Below are 15,099 nucleotides of genomic sequence, written 5' to 3' on the forward strand. Positions count from 1 at the left end.
GTGTCAGCTCTTCAGCTACTGGTGTCTTTTATGTGAGCTGTGTCTTGATTCTCAGGTCTGTTATATTTCTCCATGGGACTAACGAAATGCATTACCTCAATGCTATTGCTACTCTGCCTCTGGTTAGTCCCCTGACTCCTCCTCTGCTCTTAACAATTAGTGGAAACATGCTGCCCTCTGTAACCCTGCTGCCATTATGGATGGGAAAGAACTGCCTGCAGCAGTAAGCTGCAGTATTTTATACAGTTCTGGTCTGCACTGGGAACAAAGGATGCAGCCTGAGCTCCGTCAGGCCTCTTGGCTGTGATGTCTTCAGACACCCTATTCTGCTATTTCTGTCCCTGTAATGCTTGGGTTCTGCAGCTTTTTAGGAGTGTGCACTAGGCTGTTTTTGCTTGCTGTACAAGCAGTCTGAAATCAGTTTTCAGCAGGGGGTGTGTCTGGGTTTAAGTGGGGAATTCTCTATCCTCTAGCCCACTCACCCAATGTTATAAAGCAAAGGACAGGGAGAGAAATACATATTACTTTGTTTTACATATGTAAGGAAGCTCACAGCATTTTGGATGTTCTTTTTAAGATGATTCTGGGGCAAAGGGTGAGTAGCCAATGGGTCTAGGAGAAATCCGCTGAGCAGGCCCATCTCCATCCTCCTGCAGCCCACAGTAAAACTCACAATTACTTCTCCATGTGAACATTAAAGAGGTATGTGATTGGCAAGGAGGAAGGCAGTGAGTCCTAGGTAGCTCCTAGTGAGTCCTGTATTCATGATCCCTTCTCATGTTGGCTTGCAGAAGGCAGCACAGAACCTAAAACCTGTTGTTCCCATCAAGTTCCACATCTCCAGCCGAACAGACACTGGTGTCCATGCACTCTGCAACTCTGCTCACCTTGACATCCAGAGGGCAACAGGGAAGCCGCCTTTCCACGAGAGAGAGCTCATCTACAGTCTCAATTATCATCTGAAATCTGAGCCAATACGGTGAGTTGGGCAGCAAGTCAAAATCTTTTGATTTGTTCTTGGAGGAGGGGGGGACTGCAGCAGTGATCTCCCACCTTCATCCACAAGACAGATTTTCTCCTGTTAAATAAGTAGGCATACCAGCTTTATACACAAGAGTCCTTCTGCTCCTGCTAGGCCCCCTTGCATGCTTAAGAACAGTGTTGTCCACCATTGTTGTTATTAGGGGATCATCTGTGCTCGCTCTACTGAGACAGGAATTATTGGTCACCATTTATGTATTGGCCCCACTGGGTGATGCTTAATGTCACACATGAGCCAGAGCATCAGCACGTTAACTTTCAGAGCTGCTTTATTCCAAACCCCCTCAAATTTTATTTACTTACTGAATTAGCACTTAACAAAAGCTTGGCTGCAGTATTGCCTCTCCCCCGTATCTAGGCAAAAAGATGAAGAACAAACACATGAGATCACACTTGGTGTTAGAACAGTCCACTCCTCCCTTCCTATGAGATGAGCCTCTTTCCTTTGCTAGACCAAGCTTACTACTTGACCTGGTTTAGAGAAGTTAAATCAAAATCTCTGGTTTAATATTTTTTTAACAAAATGGGATGTTTTGCTCAGTGGAGTAGATAAACAGTCCCTCTCATAACCAGCTATTAATAAATAGAGTGGCATGTTAGCATAGTGAGGAGCCTGGTATAACAACCTACAGAGAACAGAACAGCTGCCATTCTTCCTATTTTCTTTTTTCTTTCTATTAGTTATTTCTTTTTCTGATAGAATCTCAGAATTGGCTTATACTGTGTGAAACTGAAGTCTTAAGTGCTCTCCCTCAAAGGTATTACTGCTGGAAAAAAATATTATTAAGCCAACAGCTTTTGTCAAGAAGTTGCATCAATTACATAAGCAATTTCTACGCCCTGTGAATTCCCTGTCTTTCCAAAGGGTGGATAGTGTTCAATGCTTTTCTTTCCAAACTGTTGTGCAGTTTCTTTGCCAGCTGTCAAATGGCTGTTGTGTTCTGCCCAGAGGTAGGTGCATTTTTCATGGTTAAAGTGTAAATTGAATGAAACATGAAAGTTTTTAGACTAAAAGCCGAATCTGTGCTAGTGTCATAGAATCAACATGCCATTTGCCAGCAGTTGTTTTGCTCCTTTCTGCTCTTTCTTCTCTTGTTTTGTCCTACTTGCATAGACTGCAAACTCTTCAAGGCACAGACTGTCTTTGTTTATGGAGCATTTGGCAGAGTAAGATCTGACTTCCTGTGTACTATCCTAATGAAGACTCTGTCAAAGCACTTCAGAGACAAGTAACTTAGAGGAAATATGTGGATGAGCAGTAGACCTTTGGTGCAAGATGCCAATTAGTAATTGCTCAGAGGACCAGGTTCTTGCTATGTTTCATGTTACTGCATCATTTCTGATGTCCAGTGGCATGGACAAAAAGGAAGGCAAGTACCCCATGCCAGAGTGAGAGACCAAAAAAAAAAAAAAAACCCAAACAAAAAAAAAAACTCAACCCCACTGAAGGAATCATTATTAAGAATAGCAACATTATTGTGAAGCTTCCTCTGCATTACCCCATTACCATTTCACACAGTTTGCTTTGTGTTCTAATCTCTTCTTTGTGAGACAGGACCTGACTTGAAAGCCAGCACAGCAAAGCATGGGATTTGAGGGCTGACATCATACTTGAATCCGTCCTTGGTTTTGTAAGGGAGGATTCTAGTTCTCTTGGACCTGGGGACCTGGGGATCAGTGAACTCAGCTCACTGAATGTGAAATGTGTGCAGTCGCTTAAATGTTTTGGGGGCTGGAAGAGGGAGAGATGAATGATCATGTTTATATTTTCCCAGGAGGTCTTTCATGCATGTCCTACATGCTATATAAAATGAAGAGTGAGACAGTAGTAGGGAGAAGCTGCAGCATGCCCTGCAAAAGGTGTTGGTCTGAGATTTAATCAGCTGCTTTGATTTTTCCCAAAACATATTGCAAGCATGCAGTCCCCTCAATGATTCACCCCGTTCTCAAGAAATTGCTTCTGTTCTTCATCTTTGAAAAAAGCAAAAGATGGAGCCTGAGGAAAGCAATCCCAGGTAGCAGACTCTTCTCAAGCTTTGACTGCTTGGGGGAAACACACTGGTGGGTGTTCAGCATCTCTGAGAACTAGGCCTCCAGGGTCAGATTCTCCAAGCATTTCAGTGACAGAAGGTGTCTGCCTCTGTTTTTAGAAGCACTGAGGCAGATTGTCTGCTTCTGCCTGGCAGTAGAGGTAGTCAGCTAATCCGGAGAATAACTGGGGAGTGAGATATTCCAGCATACTCCAGATATGCCTGTGATACCTGCATTGCTGGGCAGATTCTAGCTGAGGTTGCAGAAGCATGGTATCTGCATTAACATTGTGTGAAACCAGGGTAACTACTTTGTTGTTCTGGCACCAGCTCACCTGTGGTAATATAAGTGCTGTACTGTGTAGCAGAACTTGCTGCAATTTAATCCAGGGAATATACACTGAGTCAGTGTCAATCGGAGATGGACTGAAAGGGTCAGTCTCTGGTCCAGTGGCTATTTCCTAGACCATGTGCAGTGTCAGTGCTAGCAGCAGTTTTAGGTGAAGGGACTAGTGTCTACTCTCTGCCTCCAGAGTTCTGCTGCATCATATCTGGAGGACACAGTAGCACCAGGGAATGAATTTCCACCTATGCTAGGACTGATGAGTGCGTGTGAGAGAGAGACAGGCTTTTATCATAGTTGCCTCTGTCCAGGCTTCTGGTAACTTTGGTGGCAGTGGTGACTTGACGTTTGCTTCCTTAACAAAGTACATTGAGGCTAGGATCCCACCTAGGTACCCTCTGTATGCCTGTTTTCTGGAAATGCTTAGTACCTGCAGCTCTCCTTGTCTCAGGATTGTGTTTTGCACTGATTTCCTTCAGGGTTTCTTGAGCTGTAGGACAATGATGCTTTGCATTTAACTACAGCGGGATCTTTTGTCTAGAGGCTCTCAACTCAGTCATTGAAGCAGAATCTGCAGCACCTGTCTCAGAGCCAGCTGCATTCTTTCCCCTCTGAACAAGTAGCAGGGGAGCCATCAGAGAGTGAAGGGGAAGAGTAACTAAAATCTTTCGAATCTGAGCTCTGAAAAGAGAGGTGAGGAGAGCACTATAAAGGCCTTATTACTAGAGGCACATAGTTTATTTTGTTGCTCTTGTTACTTTAAATGATTTTTTTCCCGTGGATATTTACAACTCATTTGACAACTTTCAGAAAGGGTTCTGGGGACCAACATTAAGGGCCACGCCACTTTTCTCCTTTGATCATGTCTTCTGGCTGCCCACTCCTTATTAGCCTTGCTGTTCCTCTGAGACACCATCTTGTGATGTTTTGTTGGGGTGAGCTCAGCCTAAGAGGGCTGTGGCACCAATGTTATATGCTGCTGGAGCTGGATGTAGCGTATGGTTGCCATTAGGAATTGGTCAATCCCTAGAAATATGATTGTAAGGGAAAGTTCTCTCCCCTTTCACCTTATTTGCAAAAATGTGTTTTAGCAGTTTCCAGAGTTAGTAAGTTTTCTCTGAGAACATATGTTTCACTCTGACTATCTTACAGAAAAGAAAATACTGATGTCATTGCTGGTGCTGCACAGCTCATGGACAGCCTTTCAGTAACAAGTCAGATCATGCATTCTAGACCTAGGATTGAACATTAGCAAGATAATATGGGATTGACTATCTTACACCATCAAATCCAGTTCCTCCACCATCCTCTTAAAGTAGCAGCTACATTTCTCTGCTTTGTGCCATAGCAAAACAAAGAGAGATTTTGAAAGAGTATACAAAGGAAAGTGAAGGATACAAAGGAAAACACAGGCTCATGTTCAAGATATACTGCCCTTTTAGAGTTGCTACTTTTGCTGGGAAGAACAAATACATCTTTGTAATTTTGCTGGTTTATCCATTCAGCCAGGCAGATTGGTAATGCCTTTGATTGCCATTTGGCTATGCAGTGAGAGGCTAGAACACAAAGAAAATATGTCTCACAGGCCAGCTGTAGTTGTGTTTAACATCTGTGAGGTACTGTCCTTTGACAGCTTTCACCTTCTTTGACGTATCTGAAAAGAGTTTAATGTAGCTGCCTTCTAGGGAAGCTGGAAGATGATTTATTTTCAGACTATTGTGCCAATTTTTTTTAAAAAAGCCTATGAGATGGAATTTGATTTAAGTAAAGTTTTGGTAGTTACTTTTGCTTAGACTGAAAACTAGGTCAGAATCTATGTACCTTGGAAGTCAAACTCCTTCTGGATGTCCTAGGAGTAACAAGGAACATGATCAAAAAGAAGTAGGTAGTTTTGGTTTCTGTCTTTAAGGCTGAAACAGTCTTTTACATGTCAAAACTAGCCAATTTTACAGCCATAAGGCACCAATGTAATTACCAGTCTTTCCTCCCATGTTTTACTCACTGCAGAATCTCAGTCTCTTTCTCCTGAGTTTAGACTTGTAACCTGTGGGTTGTGTTGCCTAGCTTCAATGGAATAAGTTGTCCTAAAAAGCCAAAGATACTGTTGTGACCCCACCACTGTCCAGTATTACATAGTCGTAGCTAGGACTTAGGAGATCTTGATTGATTAGTCCCATAATACACAGTCAGCATAAAAAATGTCTTAATCCTTTATGAAGAAGGACCCTTTATGAAGAGTGGTTAAAACGTTTGATATATTAGATCTTAATGAATTACAACCGTCCACATAACACTGTTCCTCTTAGCTGTAGAAGATGTTTTTCTTCCCTGTAAGAAAATCTCTCTATTTGATATTTGTAAGAAAACCCCTCCTCTATTTGATATTTGTAAGAAAACCCCTCCTCTCGTGTTTTGTGTAGTATTAAAGGCAGTAAGTACTGTCCTTTGGGGAAAGAAGGAAAGTTAGTTCAGTGACATTTAGTTGGCCTCAAATTATTGTTGCTCTTGCTGTTAGAATCTGATCCCCTTTCCTTGAACATAAAAGAAAGGCATCCTGAGCATGGGAACTGACAGCAAAGTTCAGAAATGCTGGGTTTGTATCTGTTGATTAACACACGAGCAGCCTCAGGACCAGATGAAGAAATGCATCTAGTCTTCTCAGTCATTTTAAGACCTGAGAAATCTGTGCACTTGTGAGGTTGTTGGTTGGTCTTAGCTACATGTCAGACTATGGGCCCACAGCAGGCATACCATACCAAAGAAAGCCTGGGCTGGGTAAATAAGATAAAGGAGGGAGAAATGCTTCAGAGAACGCCATGCATTGGGAGAGGAAAGGGAGCAGGAGTACATCTATAAGTTTAGGTGTTGCTCTGAACTAATGAAGGTCATCATGTCCGTTTTTCCTTCCAAGCATAACATCCTTCAAGAGGAGGATAAACAAGGCCCAACTCTGCCATTGGGGTGAAGCCCAGTCCCATCTGCTTCCCAGCAATGAGATGGTCTATATCTTCCACTTGGTTTCTGTGCCAGCCCTCCCATTAGTGCAAAGGTGGGAAGGAGGCAGGGAGGGTTTGATGGCTGTGAAGTAAGTTCAGGTTCTCTTCCTTTCTTTCCCCTTAAGCATGCTACACACGTGTATAGGGTTGCCATTGAAGAGAAATTTCTAGTTAGAGAGCATCTGCAAAAGGAGTAGCAGTGGGATCTCAAAGACAGTGAAAGCTTTTGTGTTATAAGGTCTGATATATCAAAAGGGGATGTCTTCTGACAGAATGCAATACAGTCCTGATTGGTTAGGGAGTTTAGGTCTATCGAGATACAGTCAGCTCTGCTTCTCCCTCTTTCCTTGGGCTGTACTTTTTAAAAAAATAGTTCAGCTGCTTTCCATTAAGGAGCTTGGTGATGGGCATGATTCTAAGTGGACTCAGCAGCAATCCTCTCCCTCTGTAAATATTATTTTGCTGAGAAGAATTCTCTCATAGTGCTGAACAGAAAACTCAATGCTTTTATGTGGTTGTGAGCAGGGGTGATGGGGAGAGAGGTCTTTGTGAGAGTGTGTTATTGTCAATAGGGCTTGGAAGGGAAACTAGATTCCAAGCTGGCTGACTGTATCATCAGCAATAATAACCTTTGTTGCTTTGCTGCATGATGAGTCTCTTCTGTCATCTGATCTGTTTTTTTTAGATTTGTAGAGCGTATTTGAAAGGATGTTGTCCACAAAGAGCAGAGTACCTCCTCTAGATCAGGCAACTTCAGAAGGGCTATGGTGTCACCAAGGAAGGAATGGTAGTACAGTAGACTCGCACCTCCTATTTCTGGTTTCAGTTTTGTAAGTACCTTTTAAAAGCTGTCTGGGTGACAATAAGACAGAGCTGAGATTCCTCTCACCTCCTGGAAATTAGCATTCAGTTCCTTCTGTTGCCAATGGAGAGAGAAGGACATCCTTCTCCATGATGACTCTTCGCAGTTAGATGTCTTCAGGGTTTTTTGGTTTTGTTCTGGATTTTTTTGTGACAAACTTTTCTCTGAAATTCAGGCTCTGTTCAAAAGCTAAACTCTGCTAGTAGGCTTTATTTACCAGCAGTCTTGCAAAAATGGGATCTTGACAAGGCCTGAAATGAAGTATGTTTGAAGAACAGTTGGGATAAATGATAGAAAGGCATTCCCACCTAGAAAGAGCCTGTAGTAATAATTATATCTGCTGAGAGAGGCAGGAAAGGATACCTGCACTGAACATTCATATAGGCACAAACAGGCCTTTCTGAAAGAGACACTCTATCAAAGGGAATAAAAGCGTGGTTATTTCATTAAAAATCACACAGGCTTTAAGAGGAGAAGCTCAAAGGGGATTAAATGCTTGCAGAGACGTGTAAACAGGAGAAAATAAATTGAATAGTTAATTATATTACTGACTTTAGAAGAGGCTGGAGGTCCTAGTTTCAAACTCCAGTGCAAGCCTGGAGGATGTAGTTTGTATTCCTTCTGAAAGATGTTTAAAGAAGTGGAGCAACCTCATGGGCTTGTTATTGCACATCTTTGTAGAGCCCCATCACTCAATTTAGTTTCTTTTTCCGTGGTCTGAGCCTTTTCAGTCAAAGGGGGGAGCCAGAGGCACTCGAGCTAGCAAAAGTCCCTGGAGCACCAACTTTGAAAAAATAAATAGATTTGTCTTTTACTTTGTCCCATACAGTGTCAATTTTTTTTGGCTGCCTTAAATCTCTTATTTTCCATGTGCTAAGCTCTGAAGCCAGAAGGGCACAAGGATTTGGAGGACAGAGGACTGGAGACTGGGAGCCAGAGAGATACCAACAAATGCTGAAATGTCTAGGCTGTACATGTGTTAAAATACCTTTTCTATGTGACAATGCTGGCAGAAGTTCTTGGGTACAGTAATGTCATTCTCTAGCAAACATAGGGCAGAAAGAGGTAGGAAGATCAGAGGGAGGCAGTTAGCAGAAAGTGAGGGGTGAATTCATAGGGGGCAGGAGAGTGCAAGTTGCAGGGAAAAGAGGAAAGAAATTCAGCTAACATTAAAAGTAACACTGAGACACTGCTGCAGGAAGTGACAGAGTTGCCTAATATACAAAGTGACAGAACCTGAAAACATCACCATTAAAAGCCTCTCTTAGTGGTAGCTGTGTTTGGGACATCTGATTTTATCATTTACATGATTTTCTTCCAGTCAGGCTGATGGTCTCCTGGAAGCTAGAGGCTAGACTCAGAGGGCTTTGGGTGTGGCCCGTAGTCTTTTGGAGGCAGACATTAACTCAGTCTCTGTCCTTTGGGTGAATATTTCACAGCTGTGTTAGGGCAGTTCTGAGCCAAGTGAATATGTTTAAAAGAGCTTACTTATCAACTTGCACATGGTACTTCAGTACCTTCTAATTTTCCAGCCCAGAGCAGAGACAAAAAAAAAGCATTTGTTTGCCTGACCAACTGTGTAGAAATTTTCTTTATAGCTCTGCATTAAGGTGATCAAGTCTTTGAAAAAGATGTTGCCTTCGATGTGAGCATGTTTGGGTAAGAGCCACAGGCACTGGGATGTTTACTTACAGAGCTTAGAGGATTTCAGCACTTTCCTTTTGTTCTGGTTGGCCTAGTAAGGAAGGTAGTGGATTAAAAATCCAGAGAGAATTATTTCCACAGCTACTCTGGTAACGAGAGGGTTAATTGCTATTTTCTTTTCTCTCTTTGCATACTAGAGATACCAAAGAAATTGGTGAGAATGCCATAAATTCTTGTGAAAAACACAACACTGCTTTGACATTTGCAACAGCCACTTAAGAGCTCACGACCCTGCTGTGGTTGATGCTAGTCACAGCGTAGAGTAACATAATATTCTGTATTTGTGAGATAGATTCATCCCTGAGGATCTCAGGAAATCTTGAAAAAAATCCTGCCCGTTTGTTTTTGGGAAACTTTCCCTCAAGTGATTTGTATTTGTACGTACACATTAATATTTTGAAGAATGTACACACATGTACCTTCAGCACCTAACTGTGTATGGGAATAATGCAGTCTGTTTATTGGTGCTTAGCTGTGCTGTCTCTGAGAACAGGAACTCCAAATGACTGCAACATGATAAAGTTGAAGGGAGAACTGAGGGCAACCAAAGTTCCTTACTTGGCTGGGAATTTGAGCAAGGATGTCCAGATTTATGGACAGTCAGATTGTTAATAATCATGTGGGCTTAGGACAGCAGTAGTATCTCTTTTAAGGAAGACTCCTCCAATATGCCAGTCTTTATTTTCAGCAACTGTGAGTATTAGAAGAGGACTGATGTGTTCACAGGCTGTGCTCCCTAGATGGATAGGGAAGGAGTCAGCTTGCTTTGGAAAGTTGTTGCCTCTCACCGGAGATGTGACTAGGAACATAGATGCAGTCAGCCAGGTGCAGTACAATTCAATGGGCTAGGTGAGGTGTTTAGTTTCCATGTGCAACAAAGGGCATATACTCTGGATTACCATTTCTCAACTGAGGGATAGATCAGTTTCAGCATCTTGTGATGTTGTGAGCATTCACAAAACTTGTTGATAGATGAGGTAAAGTCAGTTTCACTGTGTATTTGCTAGTAGGGATGAAGGCCTCCTCTTCCTTCTTCTAGCTGACAGATACTTCTGGCAGCCCACACATGTAATCCTTGATCGCTGGTTAATCACTAACTGTCAGGAGATGACAGTTAACTTACAGTTAATGAATCGTAAGTGCAGTTTCTCAAAGAATCCTGTTGCATGTTTTAATTCTGATGTATGTGGTAATCAGGCAAAAGCTTTGAGTTAGTGCATGATGTTTCTCTCAACCTCACTCACTCTCTTCTCCTAACAGCATTTTGAGTGCCTATCGAGTGGCCAATAGTTTCCATGCACGCTTCTCTGCGCTGTCAAGAACCTACATTTATCGGCTATTGATGGGTTGCACTCATCATTCTGAAATACCAGTGTTTGAAAGGGATCTCTGCTGGGCTCCTGGGGGAGGGTAAGTGTATTTCTTTAAACCTCCCTCGGGAAATACATCATTAACGTTCTGAAAAGGCTTGGCTTTGGGGGGAGTGAGGAGAGAGTGATTTCCACATGTGAGACTAGATTTCCAATTCATATTGATCAGATTTCTATGTTGAAATCAGTGCAATTGCATTGAGTTACGCTCACTGAGACCTGAGACTCACAGGTCTTTATAACTGTAGTGTCAGTTGTGCCTGTGACTAACATGCCTGGCACTGCTGGAGTACTCAAAGACAACTTTGTGTCCATCCCTTAGAAAGTGATGATCATTACCTTAGATTTTAATGATGTTGGAACAACTCATCTTGATTTTTTTTTTCCTTCAGAAAGATTTTGACTTCTGTTAAGATATGAAAAACTTCAACCATAGATCATCCATACTTGCTCAAGCTTTCTTAGGAGAAATTTACAAAACTAGAATAAGAATAGATGCCTTTCAGCAAATAAATCTGTAAATCTGTCTAAATCCCTTTGATTGACAGTAGTTTGACCATGCCTAAATACTTCAAATGAGTAAGTCTGAATGGCACTTGCCATTCTGAGTTTTTCGCTTGGCTTTTCTTCTGCCCCTTAACCTTGGGTTTGTACTGGGTTCAGCTCTGACAGTTTGCTTGCTAGTTCCACTTCCATTACTACCAATTTTAATCTTCTGAGTGTTACAAATCTAAAGTTTGGAGAACCATCATGTTGTTTGATACCTTCTGACTTGGAAATACCTTTTTTATTTTATAAGATCCAAATACTGCAAAGGTTTTTTGATGTTCTTTCCTTCTGCTCAAGCCAGCAATTTGAATGGGTTTACTTGAATTCAACAGTGCTAAGCAGCACAGCAGTATAAACGATTGTGTAAAAGTCTTTGCCTGCCAGTGTTAGAGGGAGAACATTCTCATCTCGCCTGGGGTTTTGAACACCTTCAGACCTCAGGTCATTTGGCATCTCGGTTTGTGCCATTGTAAGAGAAACATCTTGCAAAATATGGAGGCTTCCCACAGCACAGCCTCGTCAAAACTGTATGCTGGGTTTAAGCATTTCATCAATTTATTGGACTTTGACCCACATAATATGCTTGGTTCCACCTAATGCTCCTTTCCTTCTGCTCTGCATGTTCAATTTCAGCTACCTGAATGTGCCTGCCATGCAAGATGCAGCATGGTTCCTGATGGGGACCCATGATTTCAGCACCTTCCGCTCACTCAACTCTGAAACACCTTTTCAGTCTCCAGTCAGAACCATCCTCCAGATAGACATCCGACCCTCTTCTGGCTTCCTGTCGCACCACTATGAATACAGGTGAGAGCCTAGATAGTTGGGTGAGGAGCTGCTTTGAATAGCCAGTGCTGAAAAGCTGCTTTTCAGAATTGCTTTTTACAGTGACTTCCTGCTTGCTGTGCAGTGTCTCCTCAGTTGTCTGCTGCCAGCAAAGTTCTACCCAGTGACAGCAGGAAGAGGATATTCCTTTTTCTTTCCTCCTCCTTGTGCGCAGGGAACAAGATAAGCAATATTGAGGGCAGGGATGCTGGTCCAGTTGTTTGTGCAGTAATGAAAGATGTTATAAGCAGGTGCGTGGGATCTGAGAAAAAGCAATTCCTGTAATATTAGCATTCCCACTCAATTGCTAAAGACCAGATCTGCCAGGGAACAGTTTTTTTTTTTTCCTGCTACTGACCTAGCTTTTACTAAAGACTGCATGCAGGAGGAAAAAAAAAAAAAACATGCAATGCCTGGGTAACTGTAATATTCAGATCCATTCATTTCACACTGGCAACTCCTGGTGCCATCCCTGGGGATGCTGGTGAAGAAAAGTCCAATATCCTTCAGTCATTACATAAACAAAGAATTGTTCAGTGTCACGTTCTTTCAGGACCAGATCTTACAAGCACTGAAATTAAGGGGCTGGGTATATTCACTCTTTTAGCAGAAGCTGAACTCGATCATGGATATTTGAACCATGGTTCTTGCTTTGATGACGGTTTCTTTCACATGGACATAGCTGCTGGGTTCCAATTTGTAAACAAACCTTGCTATTTTCTGTCTCCAAACAATCTTTTGCTGGTTTCTGAGTAGGAGAAAACCCTTTCTTTGTAGTTTTCCAGAACAAACCTCCATTAAATTTGAATATGTACTGAGCTGTCTGTAACAATAAGTGCCACGCTCCAAGCTGCTTCTCACCCTCACTGTAGTTTCCATATAGCCCACTGTTTCTTTCCCCGTGTCTTAGAATGACATATTTGCCAGCATCAGTGTAAGACAAAAACCAAAGAGAGCTGTAGAAGCAGATGAGATCTGTACACTCTGAGTATCTCCTCTCTCAGTTCCTCTCAGTCTCCCTGTTCAGGAGCAGGAAGAGAAAGGCATTTTGTCTGATTTCTGCTTTTCTTGCTCAGTATTGGTGCCTGTTAATACATAGCCACATCTTAAATAGCATCCAGTTGGCTATGGCACTTACACTGCTACTGTGGGCAGTTAGTGCCAGATGGAACCCTTTCTTCCCTCCTCCTTGCCCTGCAGCCAAGCAACACTGTCCCCATGGGAAGAGGAAGGTGAGGAAACTAGGGGTTGCCACCAATTATTGTTATATTGCCATTGCTGGATGGAGAGCTTGTTCTCCTTCTATCAAGTGTGGTTGTGCTTTGATACCCAAGTAAGGATGAAATGTTTCATCCCTAAAATCATTCTGTGCTTTATGCTGCACAGCAGTGTTAGTGGCAAAGGCCTGAGCTAACTGGAAAATAACTATGGATAGTCCTGTCATCATTGCCCGGGAGCGTACATGGGTCAGATCACCTTCCAAATCCAGACCTTCTGTTGTCAGTTGGCCAACCTGTGAGATTTAATATGTTTCAGTTCTTTTTTGTATCTTTGATTTTAATTTTAAAAAGGGAGTTTGCCATCCCTTGCATAACTTGCTGCATAAATCCATCCCACACCAGGCCAAAAACAGCTCATGAGGGAGAGAACAGACCTAAAAAACAGATCAAAAGCATCAAACTAGTTGGTATTTTTGCTGAGGCTTGGTGACACATGCTGCCAAACTTCTGTTATAAAAAGAGTCATCTTTATGATATGTAGATATTGTTTGATTTGATTTAATGAATGTTTAAGTTGGAGGGGGCAGCTTAAAGAAGCCTGACTTCAATGCACTTAAATGGCATTTAACTCCCTTAGAATCCTTTGAGGCTGTTATTAAAGCCTTAACCAAAAACATGAATTCTCTGGTCTAAAGAATAAAGTTCTGGTGTGTGTGTGTGTGTGGTATGCTGGGTTTTGTTGTCATTGTTTATAGCATCCTTGTTACAGTGAATCTGTAAAACATTCCTTATGGGAACAGTTGCAGTCATAAAGCTCGGTATTTGCTTTTGCAAATTCTGCAACTCAGACAGCAGATATGCCTGAACTTCATGTGTATTTCTTCACTGCAGTAGCAGGATGAACTGCGCCTGCAATGAAAGGGCTAGGATTTTGCTAAAAGCGTATAAATAGATTCTTAAGACTAATTTAAGAAGGTTTATTTTTTTTTTTTTTTTTTGCTTTTGAGGGACGAATCAAGAGAATGAAAACCTTAGTCTCGAAGTCAAATAACGGATCTTTTATTTCTCACTCCTTCCTTCCCTTCTGAACTAAAACCAATTTTCTGAATTGACTATTTGTCTGTTTAAAAGGGCATCTGTTAAAATGGTTCCTTCCATCAAACTCGGTTGCTTGGCAACAGTGGAAGTGGTGGTATTGTCTCATAGGTACAAAATATTTTCAAATGCTAAGACTGTGTTCAGAGACTTAGCCACATCACTAATTCCAGGGGAGCGATTGCTCTGTCGCTGTTTTCTAGCAGAGTATGTATTATTCATTGCAAGGTGCTCAGTTCTGCGGCCATGTGGAAAAGACAGCCAGATTTTTTGCTGATGAGCAAAATTATTGTTGAGATTAACAAAAAAAAAAAAGGGAAGTTTTTGTCTTGGGAAAAATATCCTGTAGATTTTGAAAAAAACAAGATATTTTAAGTTTCTTGAACTGTCTTTTTTTAGCTTAATGTATCTTGTCAAGGCAATCAAAATATGAGAAATCCTGGCTAGAGTTGGTACATGAAATTTGAAGAGGACTTCAGTAGGGAGATTTGCCATTATTCAGCATATCTCTCTGTTGTGCGTTGCTGAAGAGCTGAGCTGAATTCTGACTTTGATGTTCGGGATGTTTGTGCAGTGTGCATGTGTGTAACGATGGAAACATCTGAATGCCGTGTACATCGAGGAGGCAAGAGAACGGCCTGTAAGTGATGGAAACATTGGCATCTCCTGACATAAACAGGAATCTGGGGGTCGGAGCTGCCATTGCGTATGCCAACACTCACAACAAGGAGGGCTAAAAGTAGTAATCTATCTGTAAATCTTGTGAGAAAACAGCTTGCGGCTGCTCCCTGCAATGACTGTTTCACAGTTTTCTCTTCCTTCTGGCACTGCTGTGATGCCCCTGTGGTCCTGTGAATCATCTTGTCCCTGCTTCCCCTTTCTTCCATGGCTCAGGTGAGCTGCCTGTGGCCCCTTCCATGATGCTCAGGTGTTTGCAGTAGATTGAGCCTGTCTGTCTGAACCATCTAGACAAATATGTTGCAGCTGTGCTTTTTCCACAGCAGGTTCAAATGTTCACAGCCTTTGATACACAGTTACTAGGCTCATTGTAAGGAAGAAGAGGA

General features: G+C 42.1%; 1 protein-coding gene across 2 annotated transcripts in view; it reads left to right on the forward strand.

Moving 5' to 3' along the window:
- Nucleotides 1–15,099, forward strand: part of PUSL1 (pseudouridine synthase like 1) — a 32,035-nt gene that overhangs the window by 8,747 nt on the left and 8,189 nt on the right. For both annotated transcript variants that reach the window (XM_062593516.1, XM_062593517.1), the window contains exons 3-5: nt 792–979; nt 10,237–10,386; nt 11,529–11,702. In XM_062593516.1, the coding sequence (XP_062449500.1) occupies nt 792–979; nt 10,237–10,386; nt 11,529–11,702 (512 nt within the window). The remainder of the gene's footprint in view (nt 1–791; nt 980–10,236; nt 10,387–11,528; nt 11,703–15,099) is intronic.

The sequence above is a fragment of the Rhea pennata genome, chromosome 22 (genome assembly GCF_028389875.1).
Source record: "Rhea pennata isolate bPtePen1 chromosome 22, bPtePen1.pri, whole genome shotgun sequence".
Lineage (NCBI taxonomy): Eukaryota > Metazoa > Chordata > Aves > Rheiformes > Rheidae > Rhea > Rhea pennata.